The sequence below is a fragment of the Erpetoichthys calabaricus genome, chromosome 17, assembly GCF_900747795.2.
Source record: "Erpetoichthys calabaricus chromosome 17, fErpCal1.3, whole genome shotgun sequence".
NCBI lineage: Eukaryota > Metazoa > Chordata > Cladistia > Polypteriformes > Polypteridae > Erpetoichthys > Erpetoichthys calabaricus.
In genome coordinates, this window is record NC_041410.2 from 28712041 (window position 1) to 28735320 (window position 23280).

The 23280-nt window shown below is 40.5% G+C and overlaps 1 protein-coding gene across 1 annotated transcript; it reads left to right on the forward strand.

Annotated features, from left to right (window-relative positions):
* Positions 1-536: 536 nt before the first annotated feature.
* sh2d7 (SH2 domain containing 7) lies at positions 537-22984 on the forward strand. Its single transcript, XM_028823354.2, has 6 exons — positions 537-727; positions 2102-2191; positions 10683-10848; positions 18103-18351; positions 18743-19498; positions 22592-22984. Exons 1-6 carry the CDS (start codon positions 573-575, stop codon positions 22637-22639), a joined length of 1464 nt encoding a protein of 487 aa, XP_028679187.1. The 5' UTR covers positions 537-572; the 3' UTR covers positions 22640-22984.
* Positions 22985-23280: the final 296 nt, after the last annotated feature.

The following is a 23280-nucleotide window of genomic DNA, read 5'->3' on the forward strand; positions in this document are numbered from 1 at the left end:
TTCTGTTTTTCCTCACTTAAAACAGAGATGTTAGTTTAAGTTGGTGCTGTGTGGATGTGTGTGTGTGTGTGTGTATGAGTTGGCTCTGAAATGGACTGGCACCTCACCCGGGATGTGTTCCTACTTTGAGTTTGAAGCCAGGGACATAGGCTGCAGCTCACCATGACAATGAAACTGGTAAAGAATTGTAGGTGAATAAATGGAGGAGTCTCCTGGGCTAGAATGGTGCCTTTTATATTAACCTCAGACTGGAGTAAATCTAGCTCAATATGGCACAATGAAGAAATCAAGGATTATTTCAGGTAGGAAAATGAATGCGGATGAGCAAGAAAAAGTAAAGACATGACTAGCACAGAGGAAAGACAAAAATATCAAGAGTTCCCGGTGAAAGAAATCTTCAGGTTTTGTCCGGCTTGCGTCTGTAGACATCACAGCCTGTGGTTCACGTGATGAGGGGTTTATGGCAGTGAAACAATGAGTCCATTTAAAGAAAAGGCTGTAAGCAAATGAGCAGCTGTATTTGCGTGTGTTCTGCTGCTGTTACCTTAGCCTCTAGTTCTGTGCCACAGAAGATGGAGCGTTCAGAGCCTTTCGGGGACACTGAAAATGCATCTGCCAACAGCACGCTGAAGGAGCTGGCACTTAAATGGTTCATGGAGACCCAGGCTCCCCTAATCCTCCACAATGGCAGTTTACCAGAGTGGTTCCGTGGCTCCATTTCTAGAAAGTAAGCATCTTCTTATTTTACTTCCACTTTTCTTCGGCCGAGGTGCAGTGCCTCTCTTCTATGTAGTGTGATATCTGGAATGGCGTCTTGGGCTTTGTCAGGGCTTCGTTTGGATTTTAGGTGTGAGGATCGACATTTGTCTTACTACAATGGTGGCTCTAACTAGAGATCATTCTGAATCTTTGTCACTCAGCGAAATTTGGTGTCTATTGGCTACTTTGTGGAATGGAGTAATGTTCTTAGGATGTAGAGAGATTTGGCAATGTTTGTATGAGTTGGGTCTCCTTGATGGAGTTCAAATGCCTTGAGCCCACATAAACTACGGTGAAAGAATCTATGCAATGTCAAATGAATTAGGTCGCTTTTATTCACTTCATTACACACAGTAGCCAAGTGTAAAATTCAGAACTTTTAAACTTAGAGTAAATTTCATACTCTATATTTGCTGGATTTGGACTCTCTGTGTCCTTCTGTTGGAATTACTGGGTTCAGAAAATACATGAATGCACTGTGAAGCTGCTTACTCCAATTCAGTGTTCCAGTGGTCCAGTGTTGGCACTGCACACATAGGTAGAAAACGTGGATTAGGTCCCAGTGCACTGCAAGTCAAACTTGCCCATATACTCATGCTTACTCATAACAGGACAGTTTGGAGTCATCGGTCAGCCTAAACTGTGCATCTGTGTGGAGATTGAGAAAACAAAAAGAAATAGACCAGCCAGAGAGAAAGCTCATACAGATACAGGTAGAACATACACTTTAACAGCGGCACTGTCAGCATTTAAACCCTGTCTAATGAAGTTGTGAGGCAGTAGAGCTAACTCCTATACCTCCATGTTTTCCAAAGTGAATGAGTAAATGAATAAATTAGCATTACAAAGTAACATTCTGTTATCGGTTAAGTTATTTCATGCCAGGCATTCTTAACCCTTTTGCTCCAGTCCTCTTATAATGAAGCATCTTTCCTTTATTAATAAAATGTGTCTTATTTTTAGAGGTTCTTCCTCAAAGGCTGTATATTTGAGTTATCTGTTAGATAGTCCACTGCCAAGACATTCACCACATGTGACATACTGTAACTGTACAGGGGTGGTGGACATAGCATCACCCTTACTCCAAAGATTCTGAACCTAAGAGAGGGGACTTTTCATGCATGACTTACAATGTGACACCCTCACATACAGTATTCACCCCATATTCATTCACAATGGACTATTTTAGACCAGTTCTACAGGACTGGTGACTTTCACTTGTGGGTCTTTCTGTTTGAATGGTAACTGGTAACCTACTCAAGAGACAGAACTGTTATAACAGGCTTTGTGCTGGAGTGGAAGCAAAAAAAGAACAATACTGCCAATGTTTTGTCTTTCACAGGCAAGCTGAAGATCAGCTGAAAGACAAGCTGCTTGGAAATTTCATCATCCGACTGAGTGATCGGACAATTGGATACATCCTGTCATATAAGTGAGTGTATCTTCTTCTTTTGGCTGCTCCCGTTAGGGGTTGCCACAGCAGATCATCTTCTTCCATATCTTTCTGTCCTCTGCATCTTGTTCTGTTACACCCATCACCTGCATGTCCTCTCTCACCACATCCATAAACCTTCTCTTAGGCCTTCCTCTTTTTTCTTTCCTGGCAGCTCTATCCTTAGCATCCTTCTCCCAATATACCCAGCATCTCTCCTCTGCACATGTCCAAACCAACGCAATCTCGCCTCTCTGACTTTGTCTCCCAACCGTCCAACTTGAGCCGACCCTCTAATGTCCTCATTTCTAATCCTATCCATCCTCGTCACACCCAATGCAAATCTTAGCATCTTTAACTCTGCTACCTCCAGCTCTGTCTCCTGCTTTCTGGTCAGTGCCACCGTCTCCAACCCATATAACACAGCTGGTCTCACTATCGTCCTGTAGACCTTCTGTTTTACTCTTGCTGATACCCATCTGTCAAAAATTACTCCTGACACTCTTCTCCACCCATTCCACCCTGCCTGAACTCTCTTTTTCACCTCTCCTCCACAATCCCCGTTACTCTGTACTGTTGATCCCAAGTATTTAAACTCATCCACCTTCGCCAACTCTACTCCTTGCATCCTCACCATTCCACTGACCTCCCTCTCATTTAAACACATGTATTCTGTCTTGTTCCTACTGACCTTCATTCCTCTCCTCTCTAGAGCATATCTCCACCTCTCCAGGGTCTCCTCAACCTGCTTGCTACTCTCGCTACAGATCACAATGTCATCAGCAAACATCATAGTCCAAGGGGACTCCTGTCTAATCTTGTCTGTCAACTTGTCCATCACCATTGCAAATTAAAAAGGGCTCAGAGCCGATCCCTGATGTAATCCCACCTCCACCTTGAATGCATCCGTTGCTCCTACCGCAGACCTCACCACAGTCACACTTCCCTCGTACATATCCTGTGCAACTCTTACGTACTTCTCTGCCACTCCCGACTTCCTCATACAATACCATAGCTCCACTCGAGGCACCCTGTCATATGCTTTCTTCAGGTCCACAAAGACGCAATGTAACTCCTTCTGGCCTTCTCTAAACTTCTCCATCAACATCCTCATAGCAAACATCACATCTGCGGTGCTCTTTCTTGGCATGAAACTATACTGCTGCTCACTAATCATCACCTCACTTCTTAACCGAGCTTCCACTACTCTTTCCCATAACTTCATGCTATGGCTCATCAATTTTATTCCCATGTAGTTACTGCAGTCCTGCACATCCCCCTTATTCTTAAATATCAGCACCAGTACACTTCTTCTCCTCTCCACTCCTCAGGCATCCTCTCACTTTCTAAGCTTCCATTAAACAATCTGGTTATAAGACTAACTATATAAGTGAGTATATATTGTGTGCAAATGAGAGTGTTGGTTTTGCAAAATAAAGATAAGAAGGCATAAAAAGTATTTGGGTCCCTGGGAAAACAACGTATAATGTCCTGAATGTTAAAAGGAAAAGAGAAATAAAATCAACAAAAAAGGCACCACATACTGGTCATTAGCACATTACAGTCGCTTATCTTAGGTCTTGGTGTAATCACAGTCCACAATGAATGTCGGATTTATATAAGGCGGGGACCAGGAGGGACAGAGCTTAGGATATGAAAGCCAGACATCTCCTTCAGTGTAGGTAAGGAAATAGATATGAGGTTAGTGGCCATGCATCACCTTCATCCTTTCCTCCATCCACCATTATGCCAGTACCAGCGGCACACTCCCTACATACATGTGCGTGACAGTATAGAGTACGGATGTTTCAATGTATTTGTGGATTGCTAAAGTGGCACAATGGTTAATGCTGCCACCTTTCAGCTCCATGTAGACTTGATGAAAATCTCAAACTGGTCACAGTCTATATGGAGTTGTCTCTTGCTGTTCTGGTTTCCTCCCTCATCCCAAAGAATTAAGTGAATAGATAACTCTAAATTGGTCTATCGACAGTCAGTGAGGATGACGTGTGCATGCATTTGGCCGCTGTCTAGTGACTCCTTGCAACTCAATGATTGGATTAAGGGAGTTAGGAAGAACAATGTGAAGGAAGTAGATGTTTAATGTCATGCAGAGCACGTTGGCAATTCTATCCTCTCCCCTTAGCACCATGAAGAGCTACCCTACCTAGCACAATTTAGCTAGCCCGTATGTTCCTTTAAAGGTTTAGTAGCCAAAATTCCTGGCATTGCCCAGGTATATTTGTAGAATGGGTTAAGAAAGAAAAGCAAAGGTTTACTGTATGTGTTTTTTTAAGTAGTGACCCTGTTGTTATTGCCAGCTGTCCCATCCGTCATCCACACTGCTTCTCTATCAATGCCTTTGTTCTTTTTGGGTCCGACTGGAGTCCTTGCCGGGTTGTAACCATAAATGCTGTAATGTCTGACTCGTCTCTTACTTTGAGGTGGAGACTTTGTAGTGCTTAAATTATAAAGAAAAGCTGACAAAGCAGGAGTTAAACAAGCACCCTTTTGATTTTTCTTTAGGGTGCTGCACTTTCACTCTCCATCAAGCCTCACGCAACAAACCCCTGCTAAAGTGCATGATACTCCTTTTTATATTTCAGTAGATAGAAGCAGCACAGAGCATTGCCCCTTGTAAGTAATGTTAAGCTCTGATCATTCCATCTGCTAGTCTGTTTTCACCCTGTTCGGATGTTTTACTTGGTCTGAGCCTGAAGGTGGCACTGGTGTGCAAACTGCAGCACAAACGGGGGAAAAAAAACACTGGGATCCCACCCGGGTCAAAATTTTGGGATCCAAAGTAGTCTTTCTTGTCTGTATGGTCTCAGAGAGCAACTATGAAAATGTGTTGCAGATTGGTCAGAGAGTGTAGGATTGGGTTGCCAACTCCGGTCCTGGAGGACCACCATGGCTGCAGGTTTCATTGTAACCCTTTTCTTAATGAGAGCCTTGTTTGTACTGCTAATTAACTTCTTGTGAATTCATTTTAATTGAATTGCTTTTATAAGATTTGTTCTCCTGAATGTCTTCATCGTTCCTCTGAATTGCTTCATTGTTTTCCTTAAATGGCACCCAAACAGAAATGAAATGTGAAGTGAGTGAGCCAACAGAAGTCCAACCGAGGGCCTCAAACTCCAACCAATTTCACTCCAACCAGTTGCTTAATTAGGCGCTGATTCTTGTTGTTAATTAAACCCGCTCTTTTATTCCATGGCTTGTTGCTGCTCTCATGGTTGATTTGTGACAGACGGATAACAGCAAGAGTGAAAGGGAAGCTTCTTCTTTTATTTCAAAACATTCCAATATACAGCAATAAATCATTTTTTAAGCAATTAGATTCAACTATAACCTCATTTATTTGGAACTCAAAACATCCACGTATCCAAAGAGCGACCCTACAAAGACCTAAGGCAGAAGGTGGCATGGCTCTACCCAACTTTCAGTTTTATTACTGGGCAGCAAACATACAAGCCATAAAAATCTGGACACAAATAGATGAACATACACAGGCTTGGTCTGCAATAGAAGTAAAATCCTGCAGTACTTCTTTATATTTCCTGCTCTGCGCTCCAATAAATGCAAGTTATTGCAAATATACTAACAACCCAATTGTGCTTCACTCACTCAGAATATGGAACCAATGTAGGAAGCATTTTAAGATGGAGAAGCTTTTATCTGTGGCACCTCTGCAAGAGAACCACCTGTTTCAACCCTCGCAAACATATGCTGTTTTTAATATCTGGAAAAGATTTGGGATTAAATTGCTCAGAGATCTTTATATAGACAACATCTTTGCATTATATGAACAATTACATTCCAAATTTAACTTTCCAGCTACACATTTCTTTCACTATCTTCAAATTATGAACTTTGTTAAACAGAACCTGCTCAATTTTTCTCATCTTGCACCCTCCTCCATGCCGGAAAAAATACTGCTCAATTTCGAGGACTTAAACACCATCTCTGCAATATATAAAATTATTCTACAGTCCCTCCCTTTCAAAGATCCAAGAGTACAATGGGAAAAAGATCTCTTAATATATCAGAAAAGGAGTGGAAAGTAGCAATGCAGAGAATTCACTCGAGCTCCATATGCACAAAGCATACAATTATTCAATTCAAAATTATATATCAAGCATATCTGTCTCGCTTAAATGTTTCCAGGGCAAGATCCAACCTGCGAACGCTGCAATCAAGTCCCAGCCTCACTGGGTCACATGTTTTGGGCCTGCGCCAAATTAACATCATTTTGGACCAAAATTTGTAAGTGCCACTCAGACAGCCTTGGTGTCACAATCCCTCCTAACCCATTAACAGCTGTGTTTGGTGTTCTTCCAGATGGACTTGAAGTGGAGAAGGACAAGCAAACTGTGATTGCATTCACTACACTTTTGGCACGCAGACTTATTTTGCTAAACTGGAAGAATTCTAATTCTCCTCTTTTAAGTCAGTGGGAAACCGATGTTTTATACTATTTGAAATTGGAAAAAATCAAATATACAGTTAGAGGTTCTGTACAGCACATTTTCAAAACCTGGCAGGATCTAATCAATAATATTTTAGAATAAGCTCTTAAAGCACCGGGGAAGCAATTATCTCAAGACATTTCCACATTTCTTTCTCTTCTCCATTCACCTCTATTGCCCTATTAAACTAATCAGTCTATGTATGTTTACAAGCTTTAAGGTTTACCCCATTGGTCATTCTCTCTTTCAGGGGTGGGGGTCGATTTATTTACAATCCTATTTTTTGTAACAATTGATCTATTTGTATGGAATGATTACAATAAAATTAAAAAGAAAGAAAAAAAAAGAAAGGGAAGGTCTACAGGATGGTAGAGAGACCAGATATGTTATATGGGCTGGAGATGGAGGGACTGACCAGAAAGCAGGAGACAGAGCTGGAGGTGGCAGAGTTAAAGATGCTAAGATTTGCACTGGGTGTGATGAGGATGGACAGGATTAGAAACGAGTACATTAGAGGGTCAGCTTAAGTTGGACAGTTCGGAGACAAAGTCAGAGAGGTGAGATTGCATTGGTTTGGACATGTGCAGAGGAGAGATGCTGGGTATATTGGGAGAAGGATGCTAAGGATAGAGCTGCCAGAGAAGAGGAAAAGAGGAAGGCCTATGAGGAGGTTTATGGATGTGGTGATGATCCGCTGTGGTGACCCCTAACGGGAGCAGCTGAAAGATGAAGAAGAAGTTGCTGCTCTCATGGTGCATTAGTAGACATTTCTGAAATTGTTGATTTTCTCTTTTCTAAGAGCACTGTTAAAATGTTTTGGGGATGTGAGCAGATCGACATTCCTGAGACCTTCATCTTTCTTTATTTTCAGATATTGTGTGATGGACACCAGTTGTTTTGGCTCATTTTGTATCTCATTATTGTTTGGCTGCTAATTAAGGAAAAAGAAACAATTAAGGGGTCTGAGTCTTCAAGAGCAAGTCAAATAAAATGAATTCAAAATAAGTTAATTAGCAGCAAAAACAGGTCACTAATTAAGAAAAGGGTTAGAATGAAAACCTGCAGCCATGGTGGTCCTCCAGGACTGGAATTGGTGACCCCTGGTAGAGCCAGTCAGACATTCTATTTTATCTATATCGATAGGGCCATTTTTATGGTGTGCAGACTTCTCGAATGTTAACATTAGCTTACCTAACTAATACGATCTGTTCCTCTTTTGCTAATGACTAGTGAAACATTCAAGTTTAAGCACTTTTCACATCAGAACAAAATCACCTGCACAATGAAATGATAGCGCCTGGTCTGTCTTCATTGTCAGCTGAGAACTGTGTTACCATCTGACATATTCATCGTCTGACGAAACACAGCAATACAGATTTAAACATTAAATAAACTGAAAGCCTTCACTTGGGCTGTAAACTGCCTAAACTGAAACAGCAACACTTCAAATTTAGAATCAAACAGCTTTGAGATGACAAAGCACAAGCCACAACAACATGGACAGCACGGGCAGACCACATACACTGCATGACCCAAACACAAGGCTCTGAATCTGTCCAGGAGTAGCACGAGCTACGAGGCGAGGTGTTTGCTGGAAAACGTGAGAAAGGAAAACAATTGAAAAAAATATTTTCTGTATGCCTGTTCTTATTGTATCAGGTTTTTGCAGTTCTTTGAAATCAAGCTGTAATACTGCTGGCTTTTTTTCCACAAAATGGAAAGAGGACAGATGAGGCTTCCTTTGTGGCCTTTTCAAAGTTAGGGTTACCAGGGGGCTCTCAGCCCAGTTCTGATCAAAATAATGTCTTGTGCTCGATGCATTTCTGATATTAATGTGCTTTGTTTAATTATAATAGCTAACTTTAAGAGCAGCAGTGGTGCTGGACGTTTTCATGCCTCTTCAGTGGTTTGTGCTGCACAGCCTTGACTCATAAAAGCTGAAATAGAAATACAAATATGTGATTAAAATAAATTTAAAAAAAACTGTACTCATTTTAATGCCAAAAATAAGGATTTGTAGTCATCATCAAGGGGTTTTGTTTCCTGCCTTGTGCCCTGTGTTGGCTCCAGCAGACCCTCATGACCCTGTAGTTAGGATATAGCGGGTTGAATAATGGATGGATGGATGGATGGATGGATGGATGGATGGATGGATGGATGGATGGATGGATGGATGGATGGTAGTGATAGAGGACGAGACAATTACACTGAAAACAAACCCCAAAAAAGTAATGACACCAAAAATTACAAGAATTCAAAGAATTCTAAATAGTTATGGTGTCAGGGGATGCCAAATGCAGTCATGCAGATTTCAGGTTGGAGCCTTTCTTCTCAGCTACAGGGTCTATGGAGAAGCTTTTAACAGAATCTCTTGTGGTACTGTGCCATACTTCATCATGCTGCGATTTTGAGGTGTCTGTAAGTCTTGAGGAGTTAACCTAATGTTTGTGTAGCTGTGCTTACCCAAAATTACCAAAGTTCAGCAGCTCCCGTTTGTAAATGGGATCCAGCAAAAGCCTGACACGTCAAAATGATCCTACAGACAAAATATCTTTGTTTTTAAAAACCTTAGTAAAAATTCAAAGTAAGACAGTTCACACAAAAAAAGAGAAAATTGAAATAGCAAAAATTAGAAAAGTTCTTGTTTAAGAGAAGTTCTGTTCAAAGCTTATAAATCTTGTTTCATTTCTAATTGTTACAAAATCACTTCTAAATGTTTCTGAACCTTTTAAGAAGTGTCAGAAAACTGTATGCCTGTCCCATTTTTATGCTGTAAGTGGGTCTTCTAAGTCCCTGCTGGCACTGGGACCTATTCTAAACATTAACTAACTCAATTATCACACTGTATCTTAATAGCAAGAAAGTTCTATATTATACTAATTAACAGGGGGAACAGACTATACTATTGTCTATGACTATGAAATGAATTTATATTCTATTCAAATTAAGAAATTGGAGCAGAGTGGTGGCTCTGAGGCTAGGGCACTGGCAATCGGAAGGTTGCTGGTTCGAATCCCATAAAATGCCAAAAGTGAGTCTACTGCGTTGGGCCCTTGAGCAAGGCCCTTAACCTGCAATTGCTCCGTCCTGGGTATGACGTTAATCTGCATCCAGCCCTGCATGTGGGCCCTCCGACCTGCAGGGAAAAACCTGGGGGTTGGTGGCAGAATTGGCACTCCGGCCACCATCGAAAAACCTCACTCCATCTGAACTAGTGTGGTGCTGAGGTGTCACCCGTCGCATGGCTGCACTTGGGTCCCAATCTGGGATCCTGAGTTGGTTCGTCATGTGGTGTGGTGGGTGCAGCAATGCGCTGTATCAGTGCGTGCTCTTAACCTCTCTCTCTCTCTTTTAAGAAGTGTCAGAAAACTGTATGCCAATCCAATTTCTATGCTGAAAGTGGGTCTTTCAAGTCCCTGTGCACTGGGACCCGTTCTAAACATCAACTAACTATCACACTGTATCTTAATTATAGTAAGAAAGTTCTATCTCATATTAACTTACAGGGGGGAAAAAACTAAACCATTGTCTATGACTATGAAAGAAATTTATATTCTACTCAAATTAAGCACAGACTAACCCAAAGCTTTAACTTTCTGAGATTGGCTCTTACAGTTTGCATTTTGTCCGTACTTATACTCTTACGTTTGGCCTCATGTATTTCATTTCCTGAACTCTCCAGAGAAAATGCGAGACACAGAATTCCTGTGCTGAGGTGCGTAGCATACCAACACCTTTTCTACCACTGCCTTCAAATAACTTACCTGTAGATGGCAGTATTGAGGAGCCACTGCATCAAGTAGCTGCTTGTAAGTGACCACTTGTCTTTGTTGGTGACCCGTGAGTCCAATTTGAAAGGCGTGCAATGAGAGTGTGATGCCATGATCTATGGTGCAGAGACAGAAAGCTCCATGGCAGCTGCCAGTATGTTTTCTTACTGTTGTTGGTTTCCCCTTCTTTCCTGCAAAATAAAATTGGTAGATAGGTTTTAAACTCTGACTGCAGGCTATTGCTTGTTACAGGGGTAAAGATCGCTGCCGCCACTTTGTCATCAACCAGAACAAGAATGGACATTTCATCGTGTCTGGAGACACTGAGACACATGAGACCCTACCTGCCTTGCTCGAATTCTACAGGACAACAGCAATTGAGCCATTTGGAGAGTATCTCACAATGCCCTGCAGTCAGGTACTGTATGCAAAAGAAGCGAAAATAAACAAAAGATAAAGCAAGTACCGAGAGCAAATGAGAAAGATGAGACATTGTGATGTGGAAGCATTTTATGATAGACTTTAACTTGATATTCTGTATTATTCATTACATACATACCAGCAGTAGTCTTCATCAGAAAAAAGTAAGAAAGCAGCATATAGAAATAGACTAGGAGAAACTTTCTGTGTGGCATATTGTAATGATGATGCATTGTAGTGTCTTTCTCATTGCTCTATTTCCTTTGTTACTGTCTCCATTAGGAGTGTTCTTTAGCACTACCTCCCTGGGTGCCAAATCATCAGGCATAAATTTGCTTTGGTCTTATACATATTGGCACGAGAGCATTTAAGCATCCATTTGTCACAGTTTTAATGAAGTATTGTATTTGTAAATCTTCATAAGCACTCTGAGCCTGTCTACAGGGAGCAATGCTATTAAAGAATAAACTGAACTGAATTTCTTCCATGCAAAGTAGGATATCCACAAAACTGGGGGAAATATGTAGGCCTCGGTTGCATTCTCAGCAGACGTTTCCTCCTTTTCTTGTGCCCCCCTCTCCATTAAATCCCACCCAGTAAGCAAAGAGTTTAGCCTTTATTTGTGACATACCACCTTCCACTTACCAGCTTGAGCCCAGTGGGTGAAGCAAAAAATGACTAAAATGTGGCCATGTGTACAGTTGTGGCCAACATTATTGGCACCCTTGCATAACTGGAAATATGGCAACTGTATATCATAGTAATATGGCGATAGTATGTTCAAAGGCATACAACAACAGATAATGTCTGTGAATTTCTGAGAAAAGAAAGATCTGATTATTGGCACCCTTCACTGACATTTCATTGCACAACCCTTGGCAGTGCAGACAGCCTCCAAACGTTTCACTCTACAGCTGTGATTTGTTCCAACTCATTCGTGTTTCATGGGATTCCTTTCACCAAAGGCGGTTTTCAGCTTTTTCCAAAGGTTCTCGATTCGACTAAGATCAGGACTCATCATTGGCCAGTTTAAAACAGTTCATTTTTGCATTTTTATTCATTCTTTTGTACTTTTGGGTATATGTCTTGGCCCATTGTCCTGCTGGAGATCTCATGATCTCATGACCCAGACATTGCTTTCGGACACTAGGTAGTGCATTTTTCTTCAAAATGCTTCAGTAAGCCTCTGGCTTCATGCTTCCTTTAATATGTTCAAGGTCTCACACTACATTATGAAACCTCCACCATATTTAACTGTTAGAAGAGTGTTCTTTTCCTTTTAGGCTTCATTTCTTTGCCTACAAATGCATTATTTGTCATAGTGGGGTCTGTGGGTGACCCTATTTTCCCCTTTTCATACTCTTTATTATGTCCCATACACTTACCACACTGTCAGATACTGTAGTTCATCAGTTCCTCTGACTTTTCCTTTTACTTCTACAACCTCAATTTGAGTAAAAGAACACACAGGAGAAAGAGTTACACATTTAATTATGTGTTATAAGAAATATTCCAAAACTGTAAGGAAGCAAAGTGTGTTGTGTTGGTTCCAAACAAAGACTATGTGATATTGCTAAATGTGTGGTTTCAAGTGGCACAAAGGCTTATAGTTACATTAAAGTCTTTCTGGTTAGTTCATTTCTAGTCAGCTCTCTTCAGGATGGAAAATGGTAGAAAGAGCATGCCATTGCAAGCCAGTTAATGTCCCTCTGCCACTTCAGACACACACACACACACTCACATTTCATGGACACTTCCTGGATCATTCACCAATGAAACAGGTCAGGCACAAACCATTTTTCAAGTCCAACTTTGTTCCTGTTTCAAACAAAAACAAGAAAGAAAGGACGCAATTAAGTCATAACATTAGGCCATCTTTGGTCAATTATTATCGATGAAACTCTGAAGGCAGAGAAAAAACTGGTTTGTCCAGCTTCCTTGCCTTTTAACCATTATACAAGTATAAAACTAATTTAACAAATACAAACATAGTAAATATTTATCAACCTCTATGCTAGATATTATTATTATTATTATTATTATTATTATTATTATTATTATTTTACACTCCACCACAGTCTGCATTGCCAAAGAGCTCCATTTTGGTTTGATCTGTCCACAGAACATTTTCCTAGAAGTGTTGTGGTTTCTCAAGGTGGATTTGGGCCTTTTTATGTCCATCGTTGAGCAGTGGGGTTCTCTATGGCCTAAAACAAACCCAAGACAAAGAAGTTGAAATTAATATATATATATATATATATATATATATATATATATATATATATATATATATATTTTTTAAAAACCACGCTTAAATTACTTTAAAAAGTGTACTAAAAAGTAAAAAATAAATCTCTCATACATCACTCGTAAAATTAAAAGTGTGTGCACTTTTTCATTAATCAACATTCATAAAACACTTCTTAAAATCTTAGCAAAAGCGCCCACGCTTTTATTTTATGAGTGATGTATGACAGACTTATTTTTTACTTTTTAGTACACGTTTTAACTTAATATAAGCATGGTTTTTAAAAAGTATTTTCCATCCATTCATTATCCAACCCACTATATCCTAAGTACAGGGTCACGGGGGTCTGCTAAAGCCAATCCAAGCCAACACAGGGCGCAAGGCAAGAACCAAACCCTGGGCAGGACGCCAGCCCACCGCAGGGTGTGCACACACACACGTACACACACACCCAGATCAGAATAAATGATGATACAGCAAACAAGTTAACCATCCATCCATCCATTATCTAACCCATTATATACTAACACAGGGTCACAGGGGTCTACTGGAGCCAATCCCAGCCAACACAGGGCGCAAGGCAAGAACAAATCCCGGGCAAGGTGCCAGCCCACCGCAGGGCACAAACACACCCACACACCAAGCAAACACCAAGCACACACCAAGCACACACTAGGGACAATTTAAGATTGCCAATGCACCTAACCTGCATGTCTTTGGACTGTGGGAGGAAACCGGAGTACCCAGAGGAAACCCACGCAGACACGGGGAGAACATGCAAACTCCACGCAGGGAGGACCCGGGATGCTAACCCAGGTCTCCTAACTGCGAGGCAGCAGCGCTACCAATGCACCACCATGCCGCCCAAAAAGTATTTTTTTATATATATTTTCAACAGATCACACTGACATCTGTAGACTCCTTGGGTCCTTTTCCATTTTCCCACCATGTCCTGGGAGGTTTTTGACAGTTCCCTGAGCAGTAAAATTATAGTCACAGGTCTTTGGAGATGGCCATGTACCCTTTTCATCTATTTTGTATTCTGGTATTTGGTGCTAATGGCTTTTCATGCAGCTGTATTCTCTTCACTATTGTGAAAAAGGAACAAAGAGTTGGCGTTTTTCTTAAAAATGAAAGCCATCACTCATTGGTTAATTCATGTCATGTGAGTACTGACAGTTGCTCACAGGTGAGTGCAGCTTTACTGTAACATGAATGTAGTTCTTTTGTAAGGGTGCCAATAATCATGGCCAGGTATTTTTTTTTCTTAAAAATTATTACATGTAAGTTGCAGAGACATTTTTATGCTTTATACCTTTTAACATACTATTAAAATTTGATTATTTAAAGTTGGCATTTTTCCTGTCTCCTGGGGTACCACAAACAAAATACAAGGGCCATAGCAGAATACTTCTGCTCATAGAAACATAGAATTTACAAGCTGAATAACTAAAGAAAGGAAAGTCAAAGAACAATATGTTATATGAAAGAATAGAAAACAGGAACCAAGAAGCACGGAGGATTGGTAAACAACACTGAAAACATTAACTACATAAGAAATTAACATAAGCCAAGGCAATAAGTCTGGCTGAACCGTAAGAGGTGATTTCTGAAATGATGTCAGTCGTGCTTCTCTTTTTGTGTTTTCTTACAGCAGAATGCAGAGACTGCATTAGTGACTGACCTGAGGAGTTTTATAATCAGTCCCATTAAGACCCTCACAACATTCACGTGGCTACCAATATGAAGATGTATTTTTTCACCATATGGTCTGAGCACCAAGAACAGAATTTATGCCGTAGCTAAGTCACTTAAATGAGTTTATGTAACATTTTATTGAGTTCTAGAATTGGATGGGAAGAGTCTATAAACTGCTATCTTCAGGTCTCTCCACACGTTTTATTAGGTTTAAGTCTGTGCTTTTTCTGGGCCACACAAGGACAGAGAGAGACATCTCCTGAAGCCAGTCCAGTGTTGTTTTGGCTGTCTGTTTGGGTCATTGTTGTACTTAATGGTGAACCGTTGCTCCAGTCTCTGTTTTTGTACACTATGGAGCAGGTTTTCTCTGTTTCTGTATTTGGCTGAATTAACTGTTCCCTCAATTCTGACCAGGCTTCCTGTTCCTGCCACTTAGAAGCACCTCTATAGCATGATGCTGCCACCACCATGCTTAATTGTAGGGATGGTGTTAGACAGGCGATGAGCAGTGCCTGGTCTTCACTAGTCTTAGTACTTAGATTCTGCCCAAAGAGTTAACTTTTTGATTTTTTAGACAAAGTCAAAGTCCAAGTGGCTTGTCATCTGCCTTTTACTCAAGAGTGACTTCCATCTAGCCTCTCTGCTATAATGAGATGGTCATCCTTCCAGTAAGTTCTCCCATCTCAGCAGAGTTCTTCTCAAACTCTGTTAGAGTGACCATTGGGTTTTTGGTCAACTCCCTGACCAAGGCCCTTCTTGCCTACCTATATTTACACAGTTTAGCCAAATAACCAACTCCAGCAAGATTCCTGATGGTTCCAAACTTCTTGCATTGCATATTATTGATGCCACTGTGGTCCTGGGAACACTTGAAGGTTTAAAAATATTTTTTAAAATATTATTATAAATTTAATTAGAAATATTAAATATCAAAAATATTTAAAAATATTTTTATACCCTTTTCCTGATGTATGCATCACCACATTTCTGTCATGGAGGTCTACAGAGGGTTCCTTGAACTTTATGGCTTGCTCTTTGTCATCATACGTAGTGTGAATTATAGGACTTTATATATAAAGGTGTGTGTCTTTCCAAATGATGTCCAAACAAGTTCTCGACACATCTCAAGGATAATTAAAGCAAACAGGATGCACTTAAGCACAATCTGGAGTACCACAGCAAAGCATCTGAATACTTATAGGAATGAAAGATTCCAGTTCTGGTTTTTTAATACATTTGCACACATTTCTAAAGCCATGGTTCCACTATGTCCACTAAGGGTTATTTAGTGTAGACTGATGTGAAAAAATGGAACATGTATCCATTTCACAAATAAACCTACAATACAATAAATTGTGCAGAAAGGAAGGGGTCTGAATCCACTGTAGATGGTGCTAAACTTACTTCTTGTACTCACCTTATCATGTCCCTAATCTAAGAAAGTCCTAACACTTCTTTTCTTAGGGTGCCAATACTACACACTCCAGTATCTCAGTTTGACTAAAATATCACTCTGCATTGTTTGCCCACTGATTGATTTTACCGCCACTGCTGCCTCCATGCCAGTGTTATAAAAGACACAACTGCTAGTATGGGAACACTTACTGTATTCTGATGGTGTGCTTAGATAGATAGATAGATAGATAGATAGATAGATAGATAGATAGATAGATAGATAGATAGATAGATAGATAGATAGATAGATAGATAGATAGATAGATAGATAGATAGATAGATAGATAGATAGATAGATAGATAGATACTTTATTGTCATTGTCACTTTTACAAAGCAACAACGAAATTGAAGGTGCAGTCGACTCAGTGTGAAGCATAAGAGTTAAAAAGACAAGAAGAGAGAAAATAATAACAAACCGAATAGTAATAAAAGTACTTTACAAAATATACAAATTGCACTGGTTAAATGTACAAATTGTACTGGTTAAATGTACAAATTGCACTGGTTGACTTAAGATCTATATTGCAAATTGGGAGAATGATATGGAACAGTTTTATTCTGAGTTCAGGGCCATGATTGCTTTTGGATAAAAGTTGTTTTTAAGGCGGTTTCACCTGGTTTTCATTGCTCTGTATCTCTTGTCCGATGGCAAAAGCTGGAAGAGGTAATGACCGGGATGTGATGAATCCTGTGAAATGTCTATTGTTTTTTTGAGACATCAGAAGGTGTAGATTTCTTCCAGAGTGGTGAGGGTACAGCCAATTGTTCTCTCTGCTGTCCTGACGACCCTGTGGAGCGCTTTCCTTTCTGAGGAAGTGCAGCTACCGTACCACACACACAGTCCGTACGTGAGCACACTCTCGATGGAACAGTGATAAAAGGCAAGGAGCACATCATCATTGGACTGTGCAAAAAGAGGAGAACCGGTGACAAAGAGTTTCAAAGCCCATTTTACATGGGTCTGTGACAGGTTGCTTTGTTATAATACTTGATTTGATCCAGTTATCCAAATCTGATTTATAAAATCAATCTGAAAATTAACAGGGAGGCTGTGTCGAAATCTTGTTTCTTCTGTAAAGCGCACCATGATTCGGGTAGGAGTGGATGGGGCTTAGGAGCTGACCATTTTTTTATTTCCCGAACAATTTTCAACTTCAGATTGGCTAAACATTTTTTATTCAAATCCCTAATGGCCAATGGCTTCATCGACATTCATGCCTCAAGGGAATCCATTCCCATTCCTTTTCAGGCTGTCTCATTGTTGATAAAGGTGTTTTCTTGGGTTTTTAGTTGTCAACATTGATGGGTGGGACATACATGGCACAAGGAAATTACATAAACCTGAGATGAATTGTCACCAAACTTCTAAGCCATTCCCTGTAAATGTGGAACACAAGGTTCATTTAAGAGAGAGAGTAGGTTGGGAGCATGTGCCAATAGCACATTGCCGCACCTACCACACGACATACCACCTGGATTGGGTCCTGAGTGCAGCGGGTGACACCTCAGCACCATACTGGAACAGTGTGAGGTTTGTTACAGAGGCTGGAGTGCCAATCCTGCCACCAACCCCCAGGTTTTCCCTGTAAATTGGATGACCTGATTGCAGGGTTGGACGCAACTTAACATCATGCCCAGCACAAAGCAATTGCAGGTTAAGGGCCTTGCATAAGGGCCCAATGGAGCTGAGTCACTTCTGGCATTTATGGGATTCAAACCTGCAACCTTCTGATTGTCAGCACAGATCCCTGGCATCAGAGCACCACACTTCATTTAAGGCAGCAACAAAAAGTATATACAAAATTATAATTGCTTTTGCATCATCATCTTCTTTTTGTCTTTGTCAACAGACCTCTGACAGCGAGATCTATGATGAAATTAATCATCGAGAGAGTAAAAAAGCCATTGTCAGCGTAAAAGCAGCAAGAGACTTGTGGAAAGAGAAATCTGACATAGCTCCTATTGGTAAAGTAGAAAAGGAAATTTCAGATAAAAAGAGTGTTGATATCAGGCCTCCAGCCTTGCCCCCAAAGTACAGCAGAGTACCTCAGAATCTGACATCAGGGTCATCACAAGATGCTATGGACCCAACATCTCAGGTAAGACTTGGGTTACAGCTTTCTATACTGTGTAACACTGAGAATCTGAATTTAAAGATACACAGCAGGGGACACTGTTTGATATGAAAACACATTTTTGAGAACCCTGTGAAAAAGCTGGGAAACAGCGGTGTCAATAAACACAACACACTCTGGAAGAAAAGTGCAAATATTTCAGTGAAGGTTTAGTTCACATGATTTGTTAAAATGATCATTATTCTTCATTCAAACTCTGTTAAGTTTAAATTGAGCATATTAGATTTGAAAACAACACATAGGTTATTATAAGCCAACTGGCAGCCTCTCAACATGTGTGACCTACTGGCCCAAAAGAAGTCACTGATCCAGAAATCTCATCCCTCCTACTGACCTGTGCGTCTTTTTTCCACAGGACCATGGAAAAGAAGCAGTTCCTTCTCAGAGTAAGCATGATCCACCTTTTAAGAACCTCCCTGGACAATCATCTTTTGAAAGAAGAGCACTACCTCAGCCTACTCCAGCCACTCAAATGGAGCCATCTTCTCAGACTATTACCCGTCCACAGCCCCAAATAAACACAAGAGATGGCAATAAAGAGTATACAGAAGAGAAGCCATGTGAATCTCCATTGAAGAGCGTTACCTACTCTATGACTAACATGAGCACCAGAGTCACTGGTACAATCTATTCTGAACTGAACTTGGCGGAGCGTCGAAGCCAGTCTCTGACACTAAAGGATGACAATCTGATTGAGCCACCAAACCTCAAGCTCAACACACCTCCAGGTACGTCCCTAAAAGCAGTCACAAAGATGCCACCAGAAGAAGCAGCACCTTCGAATTTTTACTCAGCCCTGAAGCCCACACCTCACTCATCCCTCGACTATGATGTCAACCGAGAGGTGCCGCCAGCTTGGCAAGACCATGAAGAGAACTGCTATGAGCATGTACCTTCAAGAGCCCTATGGCCCCAGAAAAAATGCCACTGGGAGGTCCCAAGACCACAGATGCCACAACCTCAGCTGGATAATACATATGATCAAGTTCCAGTACAGGTCCAGCCAAACAGGATCTTCAGTGAAAATACCTATGAATTGATCAAAGACTCATCAGTCAACAAGCATCCAAATGGGGCTTCTACAAATATGGAACACCCTGGAGCGCAGAAGGTAAGTTCTTGGCATAAGCTACTAAAAAACGAAAATGAGTTACTTGTCACAAAGAGTGACAAGGCCTATAAGGTGATAGGTTCAAGCACAATGCTGGACATGACTTTGCATCACTTAATCTCAAAGCTTATGATGCTGCACTACTCCTGCACTTTGCTTTATTGCCATATATACTGATGGAAAAAGTAAAAGCAACATTTTCTGGAATGAGGAAGTTATGGTTACAATTTGATGTACTTTCACAAACAGTTGTCAATTTGCTTTAGCTCTCTGACCAACAATATAGATTGTGCAGTGAGGCATTGCACCCCTTTTAATCAGAACAAAAATAACAGCATTTTGGGACCAACCACAAGCAAGAAAATGAAGTGACTTCAGTCAACCTTCAAATAGATATTAAGTTAACAAAAGAGTTGGAGCTCTGTCCTCCTCAAATGCCTGTCAATATGTGACGCCACCTTCCAGGAGTGACTCTGTTTTATGGTGTCTGCACCTAAAGAGGCATTGCCTCCTCAGGTCGCTGTGAGTGGGGGCTAGGTGTCCTGCCTTTGCTGCTTTTTGATGCTATGGGGAAAGGAGATGCTACTGCTAGCACCCTCTTGCCCCAAGATGCAACTGCTTACCTCTTCAGAGCTGAAGAGGTGGTCCTCAGGAGCATATGTGTAACATCAGTTTATTTTGGTATCGCACTCTTCACTGACTGTAGGCACAAAGCGATGTGACAAGTTCTCAGTTAAAATGCAAATGAAAACTTTACTAATCACACAATGAATACACAAAGACACAAAGTAGCTTGAAACAGATTAACATAAATGAAGCCCAGCACTATGGTCAGTTGATATCAGGGGAGATGAAAACAAAAAATCCAGTCAGCAGCATCCTTGGAGGAAAGAATCTATTGGGAGGTCCACAGTCAAATATAAATAACATTAAAGACAAAGTCAGACACAGTCTCTTGCGACTGCAGCCACCTTCCCCATCTTGGTCATTCCATAGCAGAGTTAGTGCTGAGCCATCTAATCTAATAGCAGAATCTTCCTATCCGATGATGTCAATGCTCCCAGTTATCAGAGATGATTTTTCCGTGGACAACAGAGCAGCTTGGCAGTAGATCAATGTCACCAAGTGCCACATCAGGATACCAAGAAGCAAAATAAAATATAGAGAGTAAAATAGAATATTACTTATACAAATTATGAACAAACACAGATGGAATATGCACCACTGATTAGCAGCTCTAGTCAGGGTATTCCAGACTAAAGTTGTGAGTCTTCAGCCTGAATTTAAAATCTGAGACTGAAGAGACCTCTCTTATCTATTTTTCTACAACTTTAGGCTCTGTAACTAAATGCTTGACATCCACTATTATCATATTACTCCTTTGAATCTTTAGAAGGCCAGAATCTTGAGATCTTAATGGTTTGTAAGTAGTGATAAGTTTAGACAAGTCAGCAGGACCTTGGCCATTTAAGGCTTTATACGTAGGACAAAGAATTTTGTAATTGTATTCCATAATGCCTCGCATGTCACCAGAAGCAAGGTAACAAGACATTTCATGTGCCACCCGTCGTGGCTGCAGAAATCCCAAAAGCACAAGTCCCAAAACTCCCCAAACAATTTCCCACTAGAGGGGGGAAAACACCATTAAAACCCCAACTAGACGCCAAAAGGGCTGTGAAAGATCTTTATAAAACATTAGGGTTTATTTTAACAAAAGGCAGTGCAAGCACAAAGCTCCAAAGCACATAAAGGAATTGCCCGAAAAGACAAGGTAATTCACAGTAAACAAAGTCCCAATACAGAATCCAAAATCACAGTCAAAACACAGAGCACAGGTTCAAAAAAAGCAATAACAAGGCACAGATAAGTCGAGAAACACTCCACTCCCTAGCGCATTCATAGTGAACCACCAGGAACTATGGCAGACCCTCCCATAAAAAAGGTGGAGGGTCATTCCTGGCAGAGATTGGCAGCTGGCCCGGCCCTTTGGGGAACCACCCACAAAACACATGGGACATAATCTGTGCTACTTCCAATTACAAATAAACACAAAGAACAATATACATAATAAACAAAAGAAACATTAATACAAATAGATATACAAAATTAGACAAAACAGACCAGAAATGAGATTATGAACCCCAATCAGGGGAGAAACATAACATCAGCGTTTCAAAACAGAATATCGAGGAAGTCACTCCAATGTGCCCCAACTGCTAGCAAGGCTTCAGTGGACTGTTAGAACAAATGGCTGCCTAAGATCATTGTTCTCAAGCGACGACACAAGAGCAAAGCTGACCCATTTTCATGGGTATTGTTACATATGCATTATTTTCACTTTTACTCTAAAACTTCAGTAAAAACAATATTTGGAATTAACTCTTCTTCAAGATCGCATTGAATTTTGATTCCGTGTTTGGACTTACATGGTGACAACGCAACATATAACTGCTTGTGAATGAATATCGCTTCTTTCTCTTTAATAAATAAACCGACTTTTTCGATTGTTTGTCCCTATGATTTGTTAATTGTCATAGCAAAAGCTATTGTATCGCACCAACGTTTTTGAACGTGTTTGTGAAGTTCTACTTTGTCTTTTACTCTTTGTCTTTTATTCCTGACCCCAATTAGACCTGCGAGGTTTTCAATTCCAGTTGGTCCGGGCTGATTATTACTTTCCTTATTTTCTGAATTTGCACATTATTGTTCTTTTTTGCATTCTTTTCTCTTCAACGCATTTGGGTCTCTTTTCAACATACCGCTCTTTCTTCTTCGCTTTGTCATTGACGTGTCATTTAGAACGTATAAAATTATTGTCCTGATAAAATTTATAAGAGCTGAGAGCGCAAGAAGTGTTTTCTGCCAAAAGCATTCACACGACTGAGAGGTTAGATGACAAGGACTTGCTCCCAAAGGTTGTAAGTATGACGTGACTTGAAAGAATCTCATGTTAAAAGTCTCCATCTTGCGGGACTTCATTCCAAAAAGTCTCTTCAGAAAGTCGCATCTCGTCGCAAGATTTTTTTATTATAACAGAGAGATATAGCTGGCTCTGTTACATGTAATGTTGCATCTTTTTTTTTTGTTTTCTAGAAAGACAAACTGAGAAGATTCTTTCCTGACCGCAAGAACAAGTCATAGAGACCTGAGGAGGAAGAAAAGCAAGCCGTGGATAGGAGAATGGCAGCAGCCTGTGGTTCAATTCCAGCCTGAGAGCCGCAGTGCTTGCTGCAGTCATTATTTATATTACAATACTTTGAATGCATTGTTATTAATGATCTGCATGCGTAGCATATGTACATTAACAGGCACAGTCACACCACTGATTTTTACAATTTGCTGTGACTGTGCTCTGTTAAAGTTCTATTAAAATTCAATTTATACTGTAGGAGTGCATTAATAATCTGGTAGGAAAAGCATATTTATGACAGAGTAGTGCTTATGACAAAAAAGTAAAAAGCAAACTGCTTTCAACTCTAAATATAATGTGTGCCAACTTTTTGAATAAGCAAACTACCTAGCAGCCCCAGAGGAAGCGCTGAACAGGTAGAGGACTAAGAAGGGATTTGTGATGCATACTGCATGATTTCTGACTTCTTTTGTATCGGCTGTGAAAGCTCTTCTTAAATATTTATCATGACACGGGAGTTTGAAATTAAAAATGACAGGCATAGCAATAGGCCATTCCATCTGTTTTATACCTGTTACCATTGCTAAGAACAGACTGCTTGATTCAAATCAATCAGACTTTCGAGAGGGGCCATTCCACAGGGACGGCTCTA